The sequence below is a fragment of the Hippocampus zosterae genome, chromosome 5, assembly GCF_025434085.1.
Source record: "Hippocampus zosterae strain Florida chromosome 5, ASM2543408v3, whole genome shotgun sequence".
In the NCBI taxonomy this organism is placed as follows: Eukaryota; Metazoa; Chordata; class Actinopteri; order Syngnathiformes; family Syngnathidae; genus Hippocampus; species Hippocampus zosterae.
The window spans coordinates 22988959-23009382 of NC_067455.1; the positions used below are offsets into that span (position 1 = coordinate 22988959).

The 20424-nt window shown below is 43.1% G+C and overlaps 1 protein-coding gene across 1 annotated transcript; it reads right to left on the bottom strand.

Moving 5' to 3' along the window:
• Nucleotides 1–190: 190 nt before the first annotated feature.
• On the bottom strand, nucleotides 191–19973 carry LOC127600252 (zinc fingers and homeoboxes protein 1-like). The gene is made up of 8 exons (XM_052064672.1): nucleotides 19526–19973; nucleotides 17054–17342; nucleotides 16508–16965; nucleotides 16121–16321; nucleotides 14024–14236; nucleotides 10341–10505; nucleotides 8978–10204; nucleotides 191–3421 (listed from the first exon to the last, which is right to left on the bottom strand). Exons 2-8 carry the CDS (start codon nucleotides 17232–17234, stop codon nucleotides 3149–3151), a joined length of 2718 nt encoding a protein of 905 aa, XP_051920632.1. The 5' UTR covers nucleotides 17235–17342; nucleotides 19526–19973; the 3' UTR covers nucleotides 191–3148.
• Between the last annotated feature and the right edge of the window lie 451 nt (nucleotides 19974–20424).

A 20424-nucleotide genomic window follows, 5' to 3' on the forward strand; every position in this document is an offset into this window, starting at 1 on the left:
CCAGCGATGTCAATACAAATAATGAAGCAAATATTTCTACTTCCTTTGCTAACCCCACTTTCTAATGAAACATCTATTACGAGTTGATCCATCGCTGCAAAGTGAAACATCAGATTACGTGACTGAACCGAAACACGCAAGTGTTCAATTTTTCAAGATGAAATGAGCTTGGAATATAGAACAAAACAGATTATTGTGACAAATTGTATTTCATTGAAAAAGCTGCGGTGAAATTATTTGCAAAACATTCAAAGAGCACAGGTATAAACAAAGAGGATGATAGAGTGCAGTGATGGATTTTCATAATACGACAGCAGCTAAACTACTCACAATACTAGCGCTACTGCAAGTCGGATATATGATACATGATATGAAATCAAAACCCACTGACAAGAGACAGCACTTTATCACCATACCCACAGAGCAGGTCCAAAAAGAGATACATGATGCAAACACGGTTCTTTGTGCATATCATTTACTCAGGCCTTATTGTAACAGGAGAGCAGGTGTAAATGACATTGTCTCACTCCTATTGTTTTCAGTATTACTTTCAATAAAGTGCTCATCTTTTCAAGTGAGTTGTGATTTTATATTCCTTGTAACCAAAGTACCCAAAAGAAACTCCAGCAAAACCCTCAAAATGAATTCGACTTCATTTTGATTTTCGAACACATTTTCGTGTGCGTAGTAAACAAACCTATTTGGTTGTAAAGACACTTGTCATTGATAAAAACATAGAAAAGATGTCCAAGCAGGCCAGTAAAATACTTTGGGGAAGGCTTAAATCTCGTCTGTGGACTAAAATAAGCAGCGGAACGCGCAACAGAAAGACACCCCCCCCCCCCCCTCGCACACACCCCAAAACAAATGCTTGTAGTGTAATGACAACGTGGTGAGAAAAGGACTCAGGGTCCCTAATGAAAGGTTTCTTCGCGGACAGACACGACTCTTTATACTGTTAATGATTTGGGAAATACAGTTAGACTTTGAAATCATACCACTTGCTGAGCTTGAGATTAGCAAACCACTGTGCCAACAATACCAATCTAAACAAACCAACACACGTATGTACAAAATGAGCAGTTGTTCCAACATACTTATTGCATGCAGTAATTGAGAAAACGGTATAAACGCTCGGTATACATGGGAATAAGGTACAGCATCTTGCTCTTTTTCATGCCCAGGCACTTACTATTCACATTACGACAAATAATGTGTCAAAGATTTCTGCTCATTCAGTTGCAATCAGCGAGCTAGCTTCGTGAGTTTCATACCCGGCAGGCTGAAAATGCTTTTGAGATAGCTAAAAGGTGCTAGCATGTAACATAGATTACGAGTACAAGGTGACAAAATACCAGAAAGTAAATCAAAAGCCCAAAGGTGAACCAAGGTCACGGACAGAAGTGTACAATGTTTAACCTCAGACAGGCATTTGTCGTATCGGTTGAAAACACATCTTGCTCATGCATCCCCATTTGTTTTGAGAAAGGCTACCGTTAAGTGCTTAGTGACGACATAGAGAGATCCTCTTGCAACAAGTCCACAGTAGGCACATGTAGGTATGGTATGTCTGTATAAGTTAACAACAGTCAACATGGTGCGGGGGGGATTGTCCTTGCTGTGGCTGTGGCAATGGCAGCTGGTAGTCGTTCATTTCGACAGTTCTTTCTGTGAAGCAAGGGGCTACGAACACACATTATTGAACATGTATAGTGTCATCTGGTATCTGTTCGTTTGCTGTGAGAAGACAACCCTAAAGACGCTGCTAACATGTCCTCCAAAAATCCATGAAAAAGTGAAGTGACACGTGATTTGAAACAATACACAATGGTATCCCAAGCATTGTTTTCCCCCAAAAGTATTCAAAATGTGGCTCAAGGTGTGCAATAAAGCAAAAGAAAGTGGCAGCTGATTCTATGAAGCCATATCAACATCCAACACCATTTACATATTATTAGAAAAGTGGATAAACGGGTAAGATTCCGCCTCAGGGAAAATGAACAATACGACTAATTAGAAAAAAACAAAAAGGGCAAAATACTGTTTTAGTCATAAAACAAATACGGACTCTCAGAGCTTTTGCATGATACAATAAGGTGCCAAATTCTAATTTCATCCACCATGTGTCAAAAAAGTGCATTTGAAACAAGTTTAGTTCAGGTGCTTTCACAATTTAAAATGTCTGAAATACTGTTTCGAGAACAATATGTCAGGCCAGTAGTTCCGTTTAAGTCATGACTGTTTACGTGAATTAGGTTTGACTAATGATTCAGGCGCAGTGGGTGCATTTTATTTCCGCCACCAACTGCGGTTAAACACTGGCTGGTTGGTTGGTTGGTTTTGGAGGTTGAAAAACAACCCATTCCAATTTGGCAAAGTTTCAGAACGAATATATAATAGCTCACAACAGCACAGTGCTTGTTGTGTCAAAAGGTGCACACAAAGAAAAAAAAAATCAATCGAAGTGCATATTAAACATACAGTTCTTTCACCATGAATCATTTTCCTTGTTAAAAAGTCAACTAGTAACCACAATCAAAGGAAGACTTGAAAAAACATCCTTCAACAAATATGCTGGCATTCACTCACTGCTCATGTACTTTGGCTCATGTTGCTTGAGGCCTTTATCCGCCACGAACGTTCATGATCAATTAACATTATCTTATCTTATCTTATCATCAAGTCATTCATTCTCGACTATCGCTTTAAACGCTGTAATACAGACAATATAAAAGAAAACATACACCGTGTGTGCCCAAAGTGTTCTGATTAGGGGCTATCTTGTAAACACATTAGGAAAGTCACATTTTACTGTAGGGAAGGGGAGTGAACATTCGATTCAAATTGAAGTTTGGCCTTGTGCAAGGGAAAATGCAGCAATGCATTTCAAGAGGGACTTAACAGTCGACGTAAAATATCAATCCCTCCTCAATCCCACTTTTCACGTATGGCATATGCATATCTCAGTTTTTATCAATTCCAATTGATGATTTTTTTGGGGGGGGGGTTGTTTTAATAATTTCATTCAGGTGAGGGTTGAGAAAGGGGAAACAGCTAATAATAATAATAATAATAATAATAATAATGTCGACACATTTGCAAATACTTGGAACTTATTCAATGTTTCCATTGAGCTTTGTGCACAGATTTAGTCTTCAGATACAGACAAGGATTTCCTCACGCTGCGTGATGGCTCCCAAACCTCACTGTCATCTGTATCCTCTTCATCATGCTCTTCATCGTCCTCATTCTCCTCTTCGTCTCCCATTCCGTCGCCTCTTGTTGTCTTGCTGGCGTGTGATGTTGATCCCCTTATTTCATTGGCTTCCTCTCCTCCGTCCGCTATGCCCAAACCCGGCTCCTGGAAGGGGTCTGCACCCACGTCCAGGCGTCTTTGGACCTCAGCAAACCATTGTCGCACCTTAATGGAACGAAAGAGAGAGAGGAATACTTACATGGATGTTGTCATCGGAACTGTCACACTACCTCGAAAGTCATGTGGCCTATCTTAGGCCAACATGTACCCACCTTTACCGTTTTACATTTAGTGAACACAAGAGACATCCTGCATGCCTACAGGTAAGTAAGCAAATATTTAACAATATTTAGCTTTTTACAGGGTCCAAACTTATTCTTCTCTGTTTCATCAATCAGTGCATTTTCATGGCATTCATCTTGCAATGACATGGAATTTAAGATTATATAGTTGCATTGGCAGTTATCTGGTATCTATCCATTTCAGATCATATTTACACAGCCTGTCCCAAGCCAAATCCCAATTTTAACCATCATCCCTAAAATTGTATTTTATGAGGTCCATCGATCGATCCTAACATGGATTCATCCATCCAGCCAGCCATTTCCTTCAGCTTACTCGGGGTCTGGTCGCAGGGACACCAGCTTTAGCAGGGAAGCCCAGACTTCAATCTCCTCAGCCACTTCGCCCAGATCTTCCAGGTGAATCCCAAGAAGTACCCAGGCCACCCGGGAGACAAAGTCTCCCTAGCGTGTCCAGGTTCATCCCTGGGGCCTCCTCCTAGTGGGACGTGCCTGGAACACCTCACCAGGGAGATGTCCAGCAGGCATCCTAATCAGATGCCCAAGCCCAACCATTGTGGCTCATCTCAAATGGAGGAGCAGTGGCTTTACTCTGAGCCCCACTCGGATGACCAAGCCCTATCTCGACACCCTGAGGAGGAAAATCATTTCAGCCAGTTGTGTCCGAAAGCTTGTTCTTTCAGTCACGACCCACAGCTCGTGACCATAGGTGAGGGAAGGAACATAGATCGACCGGTAAATCAAGAGCTTCGCCTTTCATCTCAGCTCCTTCATCACAACAGATCAATATAATCGTCTGCATCACAGCAGAAGCTGCACTGATCGACCTGCTCTCCATTCTGCATTCCCCCTTGAACAAAACCCTAAGCTACGTGAACTCCTCCACTTGGGGCAGGATCTGATCTCATCCCCAATCTGGACAGGGTTGGGGGATGAGAAGCTTTCTAACAACCGCAATGATGCCCCAAAGATAGAAGACCCCCACCTCAAAAGTGTCCCGACTATGCTTCTTCAAAGGAAGGTGTGTCAGTGGGATTGAGATCTTCAAAGTATTCTCTCCACCTACTCAAAAACATCCTGAGCAGAGGTCAGCAGCAACGCATCTCCACTACACAATTTGTTCATGCTGCACTGCTTCCGCTTCTTGAGATGCCAAATTGAGGACCAGAATTTCTTAGTTGAGGCCATGGAAAGCAACTTCCAGACAGCTTGGAACTCTTCCTATGCCCATGTTTTTGCCTCAGTGGTTGCTGAAGATGCGTTCCGCTTGGCTAGCTGTTCAGCTGCCTCCGGAGTGCGGCAGACCAAAAAGGCCCGAAAAGACTTATTCAGTCCACTTGGATTCAATGTCTCCTGCCTCACCCGAGCTGTGGGTAAAGTTCTGTCATAGGTGTGAGTGGAAACTCCAAACAGAAGACTGTTCGTCGTTCTCAGCAGACCCCCACAATACATTTGGGGTCGGACCGGCATCTTCCCCCAGCATTCGAGCCAAGTGATGATCGGTGGACAGCTCTGCCTCCGGCTGCAAGTCCAATGACGCAACCACAAAGTTGATCATTGAAATGCCTGCCAGGGTGTCCTGGTGCCAGGGGCATATATGGACACCCTTACGTTTGAACATGGTGTTTGGTTTGGACAACCCGTGACATGACGTGCAAAGAAATCTGCCTCACACACCAGCTCGGGCTCCTTTGCTGCTACAGAGGTGACATTCTATGTCCCTTAGAGACACCTTCTGGGGATCGGACAAGTACCCTGCCTTTGGCTGTCAGCCAGCTCTCAGTGTATCCAACCTTTTTGGTCCCTCCCACAGCTAGTGAGCCCATGAGAAGGGAGACCCACGTTCCCTTTTCGGGTTGTGCCCAGCTGGATCCCATGGGTATGGGCCCTGCCACCAGGCACTCGCCATCGAGCCTCATCTCCAGGCCTGGCTCCAAAGAGGGCCCCGTGTCTGAACAAATGAATGCCAATACAGTATTAGCACTTATTATAAGGGGTCTGTGAGTCATGCTTTGTGTGGTCCTTTACCTAGGACATATTTTCCATGGGTGACTCTCCTAAGGGCAGACAACTTATGCCCTAGGACATAGGTCTCAAACTCAGGTCCTGGAGGGCCGCTATCCTGCATGTTATCCAAGTCTCCCTGTTGGAGCACACCTGATTCAAATGAACAGGTTCAATGTCAGAGATTCTGCAGAGCTTGCTGATGCTTGCTTGCTGGCCTTAGCCAGCTGCCAAAGATGAAAAAAGCTGGATTTAACAACAGCAACAATTTGCTGGTCCAGTTTTTAAAAAATTAAAATCCAGACCATACACCATAACGTCTGTTTTCTTTTCACTGAAATTCAAGAAATTCAGTGCCATCCATTTCTTCCAGACAGGACAAAAGTGGCCTCAATGGGAAAGTGTCTTTTTTGCTCAGCGGGCTATAGATCTGACAGTCATCAGCATAGCAATGGAAGCTATGTTTCCTTAAGATCGAACCCTGAAGGGGGCAATAACAGTGAAAATAGCAGAGGATCCAGAATTGAATCCTGTGGAACAGCATACGACAGTGGGGCATTGCTGGACTCAGAGCAACCAAGGTGAACACAAAAAGTTCACGGTCGCTGCCATTAATGCCTACCTGGTGCTGCAAAAGAGCCAACAGATTACTGTGATCAAGCATATCAAATGCAGTTAAATCCAACAAAACAAGACACACATAGTCTCGAGTGTGGTTTGACATGAGGATGTCATTAAAATCTCGTAACATGGCTGGTTCTGTGCTAGGCATCATATTAAATTCTGACTGGAGGGCCTGCATCTTGATCAAGGAAGGCCATGTTTCTTAAGCAATGGTTGCATCAGAGCAAGCTAAAATTTTGGGGGAACTACACCAGAAGACAGACTACTGTTGATCATGGGTTAGTCTGGCAATCCAAATACTCAAAAAACACCAAGGAAACAGCTTCAAAATAATTTAACACCACTGAACACGTGATGAATGGGTGGTCAAACGTGGTGTTTGAAACAAGAAGCCCAGCTCTCGAAAATGTATCAATAAAAATCTGCAGGAATCTATTGCACATGTTGTGAAAGTGCAATATAAATAAAAATAGATTGAATTGTATTGCATTCCAGAGGAAGAATCTGAGTAAATCGGCTGAAGGGATTTTAGAATAAAATCAATCGTTTTCAACAGAATAATTCTCTTTTGGCCTCATTAACTGTGATCTGGTATTTACGCTCGCAGTCTTTCCAGATTGAAGAGACCCAGCTTTTTCCCACTTCAGTTTGGCTTTGTGGCACTTCTGTTTGGTTGTGCAATTTCTGTCATTTAACCAAGGCTCAGGTCTCGCTTTTGACTGCAGTTTTTAAGAGAGACACCCAATCCAGTATCCTACAGCAGGAAAACTGGAAATAAGAGGTGAGTTCCTCCGTGTTTGAAACCCTCCCTCGAACTTCACTAAGGCTCTCCTAGAGACCATGATGCATGCAAGAAGCATGATGCTGCCAGCACTGAGCTTCATTGTGCATAAGGCGGTTTTTTTTTTATGATGAGCAGCCAAACAGACCTGCTGCGCCTTTTGCAATTATGGTAATAAGGTTCCATGTTGTTTCAGCGGACGATAATACATTTTTCCACATGTTGAGGACATTTTGTCATATTATTAATATTGTACAGCATATGCCATGATGATGATTATTATTATGAGTAATAGTTTGTTAGTTACCTGTAAGAACACATCTTTATAACACAAATAATAATATTTGTAATATGAGAATGGTAATCATCATCAATCATCAATCAATGAATCATCAATTTCATGCGTTTATTCCAGGAAATAATTTCACATTTTGGCATATAATTATCTGGCTGTAGTGGACTTTTACATGCAAGTCATTTTGGTAGTACGCAGAAATTCCTATTTCAACTGAGCAGTGTATTTTGAGTTGGTTCAGTGTAATGTGCAACTTTCAATTGTCAAAGGTGTACCAAAATAACTTGATTATGATTATCACTTTTTCAGAACCTTGCGATGGGGTACCACTGGTGGTGTAATACTTAAAGGTGCGAGTGACCCCTGTCGATTAATCACAAAAAGAAAAAACACAAAATGCTGGGTCCTCTCTCCATTGTTATTCTTCGCTGTGCTGATTTTCCCTCTTTGTTGACTTCATTAACATGCCAGATTGTTTCACACTAGCATGATGACACATACCATGCATGTTAAATTGCTCCATGTACAGCACTTTGTATGCAGCGATGGCTGTTTGAAAGTGCTCTATAAATACTGTTGACTTGACTTGACTATTTACAAAGATGACTCACACAACTTGCAGTGGAAACTCAAGCTGGATAAGAATTTATGGTTCCAAACCATACCTTGTTCAGCTTAAATAAACATTTGTTTGGTGGAAACGTGGCACAATCTTTGATAAATACTTCGAACCATCCATCCATTTTACCACCCACTTAACCTCACTAGGGTTGTGGGTGTCTTCGGGCGGGAAGCTGGTCGCCACCCAATCGCAGGGCACACCAACAACCATTCACACCCAGTCACGACGGACAATTTAGTGTTCAAATACTTATTTGTTACAATAGGCCAGAGGTCAGCAACCCATGGCTCAAGAGCCTCATGCGGCTCTTTAGCACCGCCCTAGTGGCTCCCTGGAGCTTTTTTCAAAAATGTATGAAAAAAATGGGGGAGAGAAATACATTTTTTGTTTGAATATCGTTTCTGTCGGAGGACAAACATGACACCGACATTCTTAATGTTTTCCAATGCTGTAAAAATGTGTAGAATAAAAAAATTACATTTCAACATTTCTGTCAAAGAGGATTTACGTCATAGCCTGCTGTTGCTATTAGGAGGGCGGGATGTCAGTCACGTGCCTGTTGTAAAGAATGGGAAGCATTTTTGAATAGTAAACGTGAGCTACGATAGTTAACAAGCTGCAAAAGTGCGTCCCATGCCTCATTCATCTTAGCGGCCATTATGGCTTTTGCTCATTGTTGCTTCCATGTGTAAGTGTATGCGTATGCGCGTCTGTGTGGGAACAGGTCGATTGCCGGAGGTTGGTTGATCGACAAGGATCTTTGGTCAAAAAAGGTTGGGCACCCCTGCTCTCCAGATGCACCGCAGGGAATAAAAAATTTAATCATGAGGTCTCATTGTATATTTGTAGCCAACGTATTCATTTTGACAGTTGGCTAATATAGCTAATACAGATACACAAGGTATATGTTACCTTCATTATAAGGCTTATGTAAGGCTTTTATTTTTTTGCGGCTCCAGACATATTAGGTTTTTATTTTTTTTGGTTCGATGTGGCTCTTTCACCATTTCAGGTTGCCGACCCCAGCGATAGGCCAACGGGCTTTCAAGAGAGGCCTTAAAAACTACATGCAAGTAAAAAGCATTTGCGTTACCCGTTCATAGCTCATGTTGGTCTTGGTGACAAGCTCATCCAGGTCTTGCTCATTGAGGAAGCGGTGTTTCAGGTAATACTCCTTCAAGATGTCCCTCCCACTCTTGAATTTCTTTGGTGGGGGGCATCTCTCCGAGTCTGAACCAAAGGATGCTAACCGCCTTGAATGCTTTCGAGTTCGGGATCTTCCCCAACCGCGATTTCGGACACGTCTTTTTCGACTGCCACCACCTCCCATTTTGTGACTTCCACCACCATTCGGGCCTTCCACGTTGCCACTTTGATACTGAAAGAACCATTTCAGGTTACCGTTCTTCCAGGAGTACCGTGAGTCCCCGAACCAGCTGACAATGTAGGGTCGGGGTAGGCCGCTCTCCTCGACTAGCTGGTCATATTCTTCAGTTGTGGGCCACTGGGTTCGCACAAAGGCACTTTTCAAAATGTGGAGTTGCTCTGGAGTCTTTTTGGTCTTATCTTTGATGTCTCTGCTGCTGCTGCTGCTGCTGCTACTGCTGTTGTTGTTGCAGCTGCTGGTTGGCATCTGCTTAATCCGTCCTCCAGGACGAGAGGAGGAAGCGGCGCGAGAAGCAGCAGTGATTTCTCCAGCTTTCCCTCCACCAGCATCTATACGTCCTGCCTCAGAAGACTCTGGAGAGGCAGTGCAAATTATCGGCATTTTCCGTCTTTCTGTGAACCAGGCATCAATCTCCCTCCGTGTCAATTTAGTCTCTGTTCTCAGGCGACTCAGCTCTTCATCAGACGGTGTGCTGCTCTTCTCAAAGCTCTCCTCCAACACCACCAACTGCTCAGGTGTCTTCTCTTTAAATTTCTGCAGAGTGAAGTCTGGGAAAGGATTCCATGTCTTGGGCCGTGTCTCCTTCTCCTTCACAGGGAGCGTGCATGGAGGATGGGGGGATGCAGGGGTTTCATCGCTTGAGTCAATGACAATGGTGGTGTTCCCGCCGCTGCTACAGCCACCGCCTCCTCTGCCGCCTCCGTCATGGAAAACAATTACATTGCTGTTCTTGGAGTTGCGCTGGTTGTATCTCGTGTCACTAAACCATTTTTTAATCTCTCCCTTGGTTAGATTGGTGATCTTCATCAAACGGGCAATTTCTGCATCACTGACAAAGTGGTTTTTAAGATAGCTGGCTTTCAACTCTGCCAGCTGCTCTTTGGACTTCTTTGGCCGCAGACTGAACGTGTCCGCACTCAGGGCAGAGTTCTCCTTCCAAAGAGAAAGGTGCAGTTACATGTTAAACAATTTTATGGTTTGATAGTGCAAAGTGCATGAATATATCAGCAATTGCGCTGACAGCACAGTATCACTGACTTTGAGGTAAGAGTCAGAAAGACAGCTATACCTGTGGGGAAAGTGAGGGGGGCTGGACAGTGGTAGCCCGTTTAAGCTCACTATTTGTTGGGGTCGACTGGCAGGAAACTCTGCTGGAGCTCTGGGACTGGCTTGGTAGTCCTGCCACTGTCAGGGTGATAGGATTGGTCACTGGAAGATTCCCTCCCGGTGCAACCTAGGAAACACATAATTGGAGACCAAATACTCCTTTACTGCGACTACTCACAGAGAAGTGTTGAAAGAAAATCTAGACTAAAATAAGTGTCATGGTTTTTTTTTTGTTAGTTAATTTAAATTTTTTATGTTCAGTTTTCATTGACATTGTCAGAGATGAACTGTCAAAAGTTGGAACTTTTCCTCATGAGAATTAATGAGAAGATTCTACCGGGTTACCCACAAAGAAGCTACTCTGTGATATGTACGAATTAAATAAGTAGCTGCTTTATTAGTGGTGGAAAAAAATGCTTTTTATGCTGTTGTTTCTGTGTAATAATCCATGGCATGGCACATTAGAAGGCAATGTTTTTTTTTTGTTTGTTTGTTTGGGGGGGGGGGTGTCAAGTCATCAGTATTCAAAAATGAACTACTAAATGTCCACGTCTTCACCATTATACATATCTCACTAATTTATACGGAACACAATTGAGTAGAAAGCATAGTAGAAAATGATATCCGCGAGGATAGACAACATGTCTACTACATTTTTATGTACCGGTACCAGAAAACTTCAGCGCAGGTGTCATAAAAGGAATTATTAATCCAAACTACCTAAATTTTTCACTTTTGGAGTAATCCCCTTGTGCTCTGGCGCAATTTCGTTGCCATGTTTTCAAACACAATGTTGTTTGAGCCTTCCAAACAAGAATGTCCAATGAATGAACAAAGGAGGCATGCTACACGTGTTGTATTTTTGATACAGGGGTTATGTTATGTTTTTGTTTAGATTACATTTGGTTATGTTCCCTCTTGGCCTTTTTGTCTTCACCTGTTCTCGTCATCCAGGTCCCTTGTGTTAACCAGTCAGCTCCCTCAACCCTTGGTGTCCTGTCCAGGTGTTTCTCGCGGTCTCATCACCGTGCTTGTATTTAGTTCAGTCTTTGTTGGATCATTGTGTGTGTCTGTATGCTCCTGACATGTTTTGTTTCTGTCATAGTTTTTTTTGTTACTTTCCTGTGGTTTTCGGGACTTTGTTAACATACTTCAGTTAGGTTTTTTTTTTTTTGCAGTGGACTCCTGTTTGTATTTTTGTTACATACATTTTGCTCAGTCCACCCTATTCCTCCTGCCACCCTGCCTTTTGGGGTCCTCCACCCACCATCATGAACAATTTGACAGGTTATCACAAACACAATCACAACTACATTGTCACAACATTACAGAAGATTCAATAAGACCTAAATCAGGAAGAAATAGGTAAACCATTTGTAACTTATTTACCGGTATGTATGCTTTTTTTAATCAAGCAATGTGCTGAAGTGACACACTGGATCCATGGCTTGATGACATAGAAGGGAAATACAGTAATCCCTCGTTTATCGCGGTTAATGGGGACCAAAACCACCCGCAATAAATGAAAAACCAATTAACATATATATATTAGAGCTGTCAGTTTAGCGCGTTTTTATTGGCCTTAATTTAAAAGAATTTTAACGGGATTAATTTTTTTCGCGAGATTAACGCAGCACACGTCACAAGCGGATGTTACGGTGCTCTGTAAATACACCAGAAACAAAACAACAAGCGCACTGCAGAAGTCCACGCCCATGTCTGTTTTGCCAGCTTGGCAGCGCGAGACACCGAAAACGGATACTGAAAGAGTTTATGAATGGAAAGTTTACTTTTAAAACGTTGCCAGATTGCTCCACTGACAAGACCAAAGTTACCCATTCTTCTCTCTCTGTGTATCATACAGGTATACGATGTATGCCACTGACGCGATTGTTACTTGTTTGGAACTATTTTGTGTGGAAGGTTACAGCGTTCCGTGTCCATATAAATAGAGCGGGTGGAGCTTCTCTGTGTTCGTCTGACAGTGACGGTGCGCAGAGGCGGTGACATGACAACGAAAGTTCAGCGGTGCAGTGGTAGCGACCTAGCGAAAATAAAACGTCTCCAGTGTTGTCATCGAACCAAGTGTAGTCATCCGAAATGAGGTAGACACAAAAACGGTAGAAAGACTTCCGCGCAAGAAGGACCAACATAATCAACATAGCCTGACTTTGTTAGGGTGAGTGAAACCCCCCTCTTTCAGAATGGTTTGCCCCAGCAGCACGGGGGAAGTGCTTGCGCTTGTTTGTACGGCCGGCAGTTTTGAATACAATGGCACATAACGAACACTGGTGTCCGGGTTCTCGTTATTCTCCGACAAACATACAGAAACAGACTGCTGTGTTAAAGAAAACTTGAGAAAAACGAAGTATGCAACCATGGTTTAAATCCACTATAGGCTGAGTACTAGTTTACCTTAAATGTGCACTTTATAATGTTGTATTGCTCTGTTTTGATTTCATTTAAAAAGCTGATAAAGCAGCTGTTGTGTGACAAAATATTTTTTTTCACTGTTGTTGATGGACAGTAATATTGTGTGAGAGATTATGTGTGAACAACTGCTCCAAGTGAAAAATGTTCATGTAAAATTGAAATTGTTATTTCAGTAAATATTTGCATTTGGTACATAGAAAACTGATTCATTATTCCAAGTTGATGAGAGCATTAAAATGGGGAAAAATAGGACAAAAATGTAAAAGGAAATTCAGAAAAGATAAAAAATGTGAGTAATCACCATTAATTTTTTAGGTCATTTGAGTTATTTATGACAGTTGCATTTTTAATTAGATTAAATATTTTAATCGTTTGACAGCTCTAATTACTATATTTTCAAGTTTTGTGCCTTTGTACAAACAATGGGATCAGTTGCAATGCATATAAGTGAATGACAAAAGTAAATTATACATTTGTCTAAGGAAATCGACGGTGCTTCATGAAATGTTTTGAAAAAGATATGTTCATTAAATTTCAACGTTTTCCGAATGTTCTTGTGCTTCTTTAGACCAAAACAAAGGAAAGACATATTATTTTGGTTATTTATAGCAGACATCTATCGAGGCCGTATGTAACCCACAATGTGAAATGAGTTTGGCACCCCTGATTTAGAGTGTTCCATCCCCCTGCCATGCATGTATTTGGAATGTGGGAGGAAACCGGAGTACCCGGAGAAAACCCACACACGCAGAGGGAGAACATGCAAACTCCACACAGGTGGGCCGTAGCCAAACTCGAACCCTGCACTGAGATGGATGGGCTCGCGAGTCGATCACCTAAGACAAATGTTTTTAAATTTGGAAGGAAGCATGGTATGCCCAAAAAGGCAAGAGCCGATATTTGAGCACCAAACCTCAGGACTGTGAGGCAGATATGAACCACTATTTCACTGTATTACCTCTGTTTGAATGCACCCACCAAGAATAAACACATAATTACACCACATCTTGCAGGATGTCATGTCGTGTCAAAGATAGTTTGCTTTTATACATATTATCAACCGTGACACTAATTTACTTATGTAAGCCTGATTATTAAGAATGCTCATTCATATTTGTTCTCTAGAGTTGACTTTATTAGCCCAATCACGCAACACCGAGGGTAGGTCAGGTCACTGCCGACTGCACATACAAGTATTCTTCATCCACATACCTGGGTTAACACCAAGCCAGGCTGGCCCACAATCTGGCAGGTCTGCAGAATGGACTGTAGGCCATTGGCAGCAGAGAGCTGGTGAGCAGGTATGACAGTAATGGTTTGAGGAACCGTGTGCACAGTGCCATTAAACTGTTTCCTCCTGGCCTCCTCGACTTCTTCTGGGGTCCAGCTGACACCGTGCTTCAGCCGCTGGGCTGAGAACCACACCTGGACATAGAAGGGAATCCAGTCATTTTGTGGATTAACCTTGACCTTTTTAAGGGTAATCTTTCCCAGCAAAGAATTCACCAATAGCCTTTTAATAGGGATGTCCCAACCACGCTTTTTTTTAATCACCCGAGAAAGAGTCTTTGGTTTTAAATATCTGCCGATACCGAGTCCCGATCAAATACTTAGGCAAAGCATTAAGGAAAACAGAGCGAGCATCAGATTTTTCTCAAATTAATATTGCAACATATGTAAGGGTATCAGTGATCAGATACCCTGCAGGAATAATAAGGTGGCCAAAGGAAGAGATTCAGACCACGGACGTTAAGACCCGAAAGCTCCTAACCATGCATGGAGGGCTCCATCCCAAATCCAGCACCCCGAGACTGTACGCAAGCCGAAAGGAAGGAGGCCGGGGACTGGTGAGTGTGAGAGCCACTGTCCAGGATGAAACATCCAAGCTCCATGTATACATCAAGGAGAAGGCTCCAACGGATGACATACTCAGAGAATGTCTCAGACAATGGGGAACAGAAGATGAGGCGCTGGAAGAGGGACCATCATGGGAGGACAAGCCCCTACACGGGATGTACCACCGGACCATAAATGAAGTGGCCGATCTCAAGAAGTCCTATCAGTGGCTAGAGAGGGCTGGCCTGAAGGACAGCACAGAGGCACTCATCCTTGCTGCTCAGGAGCAGGGCCTGAGCAAAAGAGCCATTGAGGCCCAGATATACCACACCAGACAAGACCCAAGGTGTAGGTTGTGCAAAGAGGATCCAACGATCCAACACATAACTGCAGGGTGTAAGATGCTGGCAGGGAAAGCCTACGTGGAACGCCATAACCAGGTGGCTGGCATAGTCTACCGAAACATCTGTGCGGAGTATGGACTGGAAACCCCATGGTCAAAATGGGAAACACCTCCGAAGGTGGAGGAGAATGACAGAGCGAAGATCCTGTGGGACTTCCAGATCCAGACTGACAAGATGGTAATGGCGAACCAACGGGATATTGTAAGCATAGATAAAGGGCAGAGGAAAGCCGTTGTAGTGGATGTAGCGGTCCCAAGTGATGGAAACATCAGGAAGGAGGAACACGAGAAACTCGAGAAATACCAAGGGCTCAGAGAGGAGCTGGAGAGAGCCTGGAAGGTAAAGGTGACAGTCGTGCTTGTGGTGGTCGGCGCACTCGGGGCAGTGACCCCCAAACTGGATGAGGGGTTGCAACAGATCCCAGGAACAACATCGGACATCTCAGTCCAGAAATGTGCAGTGCTGGGAACAGCAAGGATACTGCACAGAACCCTCAAGCTTCCTGGCCTCTGGTAGAGGACCCAAGCTGAATGAGGGACGGACACCACCCGTGGGGGGTGAGACGAGGATTTTTTTTTTATATATACAATAGCAATTTGTATGCTGTACTATATGTCATTATATGTTTCTATTATATGGACCAATCGACCAAATCAGTACCAATTACTTTTTTGAAACACTCTCAAAACAAACTTAAACTTCTATATATGCTTTATTTTATCTTTTTAAGCACTCAATTTGATGATACACATTTTGAACAACTCAAAATGTATATTGGTCCATCTACAACTTTTTTTTCTATGTCATTGTTTTTGTACTGAAACGCTTTGTGGTTTAAAATGATCAAATCCAGGAAATATAGCCATGATGGATACGCTAACTGAATGTCAACTTTAAACCTAATACTGTATATAAATACATATCAATATGGAGGACGCTTTACGAAAATGTATTTTCTTGTAACTCTCCCCCCCCCCCCCCCCCCAATACCGGATCTGTTGAAAATCTCGTGATTGGCCCCGATTTCTGATTACGTGATGGGATTGGGACATCCCTACCTTTTAACTACCTTAATTTGCTCTTCTGTGAACTGGGTCTGCCCTGCCAGACTGCTGATCTCAGCCATGGAGGGATAGGGAAACCTCTTGTAGGTGCTACCCAGCAGAGGGTTGATGTCCATAGCTGCACTATAAGAAGGAATGCTGCTGAGAGGAATCAGCAATTGGGGTTGAACTGATGTAGTCTGTTGGGCCTGGAAAGCAGAAAGTACCTGAACAGAATAAGGAGGGGGAGTTTCAGTGGCACAAAAAAGGAATATCAATTCCTTTTTTTTAGGCAATGCAAGAATATTTAAGTGTTACGACGACGTAGTAAAAAACTCTTGTGTTTTGACGTTTTTCTTACTGCGGACTATAAAACATTTAGTATCTATAAATAAAACATTCTTAGACTCTACCTGCGCCAGACCAGGAGGAATAACAGTGGGATTTAATATTGATGACTTCCTTGGCTGCTCCAAGGATTGGCTGACGAATAGGTTTCCTGCTCCAAGCTTCATGGAGTCATACAGGAGCATCTCTACAGACGCTGTTGGTCCCAGAGGAGCTTCAATTGGATGCTGCACACCTTCCAACTCGCCCTCGCCGCCTCCTTCAAAATACTCCGTGGCTTCATCTGAAGTTTTAAGGGACACGGCGATCCTCTTGGGTTCAGATTTGGTCTTCATCCTCATGATTGGCGTCTTGCTTAGTGAGATAGCGCCAGCACTTGTGGCATCGACTCCAACTTCCTCGAGTGCGTCACAATGCTGATCCTTGTTCAGCTGGTCATCACCCTGACTCTCAGGTGGGGTAGCAGAGCTACAGTTTATTGATGGACCAAGCACCTCTTTGTCCTCCAGGCTATTGGACTCGCCTACAAAGACAACAAAACATGAGTTAAAACAATGAAGTCACGGTTTTGGGATGACGAAACAGGGCAGAATGGGCCGAAACACATTTACCGGTATCTGGTGGTGTGGGGACAACCACTACAGTTTGATCCATCTCCACTGCTGTTTGAACCTCATCTACCGTCCCCTCCACCACCTCCGCCTCTACTTCTGTTGTCCTTCCAGCTGTCGCTTCCAACTCGTCAGAGGGTAGCACCATGCAAGGTGTGGTCGACTTCCGGCGGCTCGACATTGTAAAAATGGGCAACCTTCTACTCAGGAAAAAGACAGTCTGAGACAGAATTGTCTGGGCTCACATGTCTCAAGTTGATGTGCTCACATAGCAAGACGCCTTCAATTTCTGGTGGAAGAAATGTGTCAGAAAAGGTTTGTTAGTCCTACTTGGACAATTTAATTTTACTCTTCATATAGTTTTACATCCATCCATCCATTTTCTAATCCGCCGATTTTAACAAGGGTGGCGGGTGAGCTGGAGCCTCTCCCATGTGTCTTCAGGCAGGAGAAGGGGAACACCCTGAACCAGTTGCCAGCCAATAGCAGGGCACACAGACATACATTCATACTCACAATCACACCTGGGGACAATTTTGAGTATAGATGTCAAACTCCGGTCCTGGAGGGCCGCCATTGTGCATTCTTTCCATCTCTCCCTGTTGCAACACACCTGATTCAAATGATCAGCTCATCAACAAGCTCTGCAAAAGCCTTGATATTGATCCTGTTCATTTGAATCAGGAGTGATGCAACAGGGAGGGATAGAAAACATGAAGGACAAGCAGCCATCCAGGACTGGAGTTGGACACCTATGATTCTGAGTGGAGTGTTCAATTTACCGAATGTGCATGTTTTTGGAATGTGGGAGGAAACCGGTGTACCCAAAGAAAACCCACGCAGGGATGGGAAGAACATGCAAACACCACACAGGGATCGAACCCTGCACCTCTGCACTGTGAGGCTGACATGCTAACCAGTCGACTACCGTGGAGTTTTACATTGCTTTAGAATTTTACCTGACTCAGATTTTAGAAGGTTATATCAATACTATATACTGAATATATTTTAGTATATGCAGTATTTAGTACCGTAATCTAAAAAAAATCAAGGGAACACTTCAACAACACAATGTAACTCCAAGTGTTCCACTTAAGCAGCGCATATCCCTGTTTGAGTTTCTTTTCGTCCTTTTACTTTATTTATTTCTTCTTAAGTGTTTGTTTGTTTTTTCTTCTTTCTACCCACATTCTTGCTGCTGGAGGCTGTAAATTTCCCCAGTGTGGGACAAATAAAGGATATCTTAACTTATTTTATTGAGCTGCTATATATGTAAGAAAGAGATAGATTTAACACACACACACACACACACACATTTCAGCATGGCAACCTAGTGGTTGGCAAATTTGTTTCCTACAGTTCAGAGGTTCAGGCTCAATTCTGTGGCTTCCTCCGACATTTCAAAAAATGCACATTAGGTTAACTGAAGAATCTAAATTATCCACAGATGTGAATTTGAGTGAATGGTTGTCTATATATGTGGTTGGTGATTGGCAAGTGACCAATCCAGGGTGTAGACAGACTCAAGCTCCAACTCACCTACTACCCACATGAAAATTGGTTCATCTACTCCCGAAACCCTGAGAGCAGGAATAAGTGATTTAGAACCAAGCTTTTGAAATTCAAACAGCAAATATCTGGTTGCTTGTTACAGTCTGTCAAATACATTTTGGGTACCTCAATTAGTTAAATGAGTGCATGACAGAACAGCTTGGAAGGATTAATGTGTGAAACATACACAACTGCAAACTACAATAAATACGTAATGTGATTAAGATGTAGCAACATGTAATTGCTCCTTAACTTGATGAAATGTTCACATCTGAACTCATGGTAACCATGACCCAATGAGATAAACGTTAGTGGTGTCCAAATAATTGTGTGCTTCAACTCCAGTACAGTGTGAGATGTATAAATCACCTGAATACTGTTTAGTAAATATCTAATTACTTGATGCTTTATGTGTCAATTACCTGAGAATTTGAATTTTCTCATCATCAGCTATTTCTAACAGCACTCGTGTTTGATGCGGTACAGTTCTACAGAATTGGAACTATAACAATAAACGAATGTTAACTCACAATAGCAAGCAAAACTGAGGTACACGTTTGTATAGCTCATTACTGGCATTACATATTCCGCAAGTGGAAATGATCTGCCTGTTGTGTAAGTGTACTAACGTGATGGCTACAGTAGTGCATTTAGTGTAAAACAGGTGTGCACGTTGTGCTAACTTTTCGTCGAACCAAGTGGAGTATGTTAACAATAACCCTGGCGGAGACTATTTGTATTTAAATTGTGCATCTCGGACAATCGGAATCGCGCTAACGATGTTAACACATTGTTTTGAAAAGGTACTAACGGGATTATTTAGTGTCTATTTTCGCAATGTGATATGTAGCATGTGTATGAGGGCCAACTAGCCAGCGCTAGCCGTCATGAAATGCTCTACATGTCTGCCGGCTAACTTACAACTACACGAGCGTGTGCGAGCGCCGTGTTACTGCCAGGCTGTCAAGGCGAGGATGAATTTCCTGGAACTCCCCAGAGAAGCTTTCGGCCTCTGTCTGTCTCTCTCTTGTCGAGTGCCCACCCAGTGGCTAACCATTCGACCCAAGTCGGGCCGAGAGGGCGCGGACGTCCACCGGGCTCCTCTGTCGGTTATCCCGAAGCCGACGGGCTGGAGGTATCAGCACAAACGGACCGGTAGAGCGGCTACGACGCCCGTCTACAGATGCTGGGAACACCGGCCATCTCACCCTCTTCCGAGCAGGTTGTGTCCTGGCAAGCGTCGTGTAACGCTTCATTAATTAAAACCAAGGTTACAAACAGGGTCTTCACTGGTGCTTTTTGGTTCGCTGACCTAATTCTGAAATTTTGACGTTTTTTTAAACAATGATCAGCGTCATTATTCAATGTGATGTGACGTCATTCCTCGGCGACTTTCGGCGTTCTTAAAATGTAATAAATATATCACTACTCGAGGTAGATATATCAGTGGATGATATTTTGGAGAATATTGACATATGGTTCGTTTTTTTAAGTTAATGAATAAACGTGTTCATTTTTTTTCAAGTGCAAATGAGGCTGCATTACGTCTCGGTTGCAGTGCCAGTGTCCTTACGTGACCTATCAGGGCAGTACGAAAAGCAACTTGAGGCCAGATCTGACGCTGCCCTTTTTTTAAAATAAGCCCAGCCTTAACATTTCTTAACATTTTCAGCTGTTCGTTGGGCATAGTTACCACTCATACTGGGCTGGCTACCGAATAAATGAAGTTATATATACGACTTTTTGAAATTGTATGATTACCGTGAGTAAACCATGTATTCACTTGTAGTGAGTAAATGGAATCTTAACATCTAAATTTG

What these genes read in the sequence shown, in the direction of transcription:
- LOC127600252 (XM_052064672.1), bottom strand. Translation starts at nt 17,234, where the DNA reads ATGTCGAGCCGCCGGAAGTCGACCACACCTTGCATGGTGCTACCCTCT. An exon ending in TTCCTCCTGGTCTGGCGCAG is followed by an intron (nt 16,322 to 16,507) that starts GTAGAGTCTAAG and finishes TATTCTGTTCAG; the next exon opens with GTACTTTCTGCTTTCCAGGC. An exon ending in CCCCCTCACTTTCCCCACAG is followed by an intron (nt 10,205 to 10,340) that starts GTATAGCTGTCT and finishes TCTCTTTGGAAG; the next exon opens with GAGAACTCTGCCCTGAGTGC.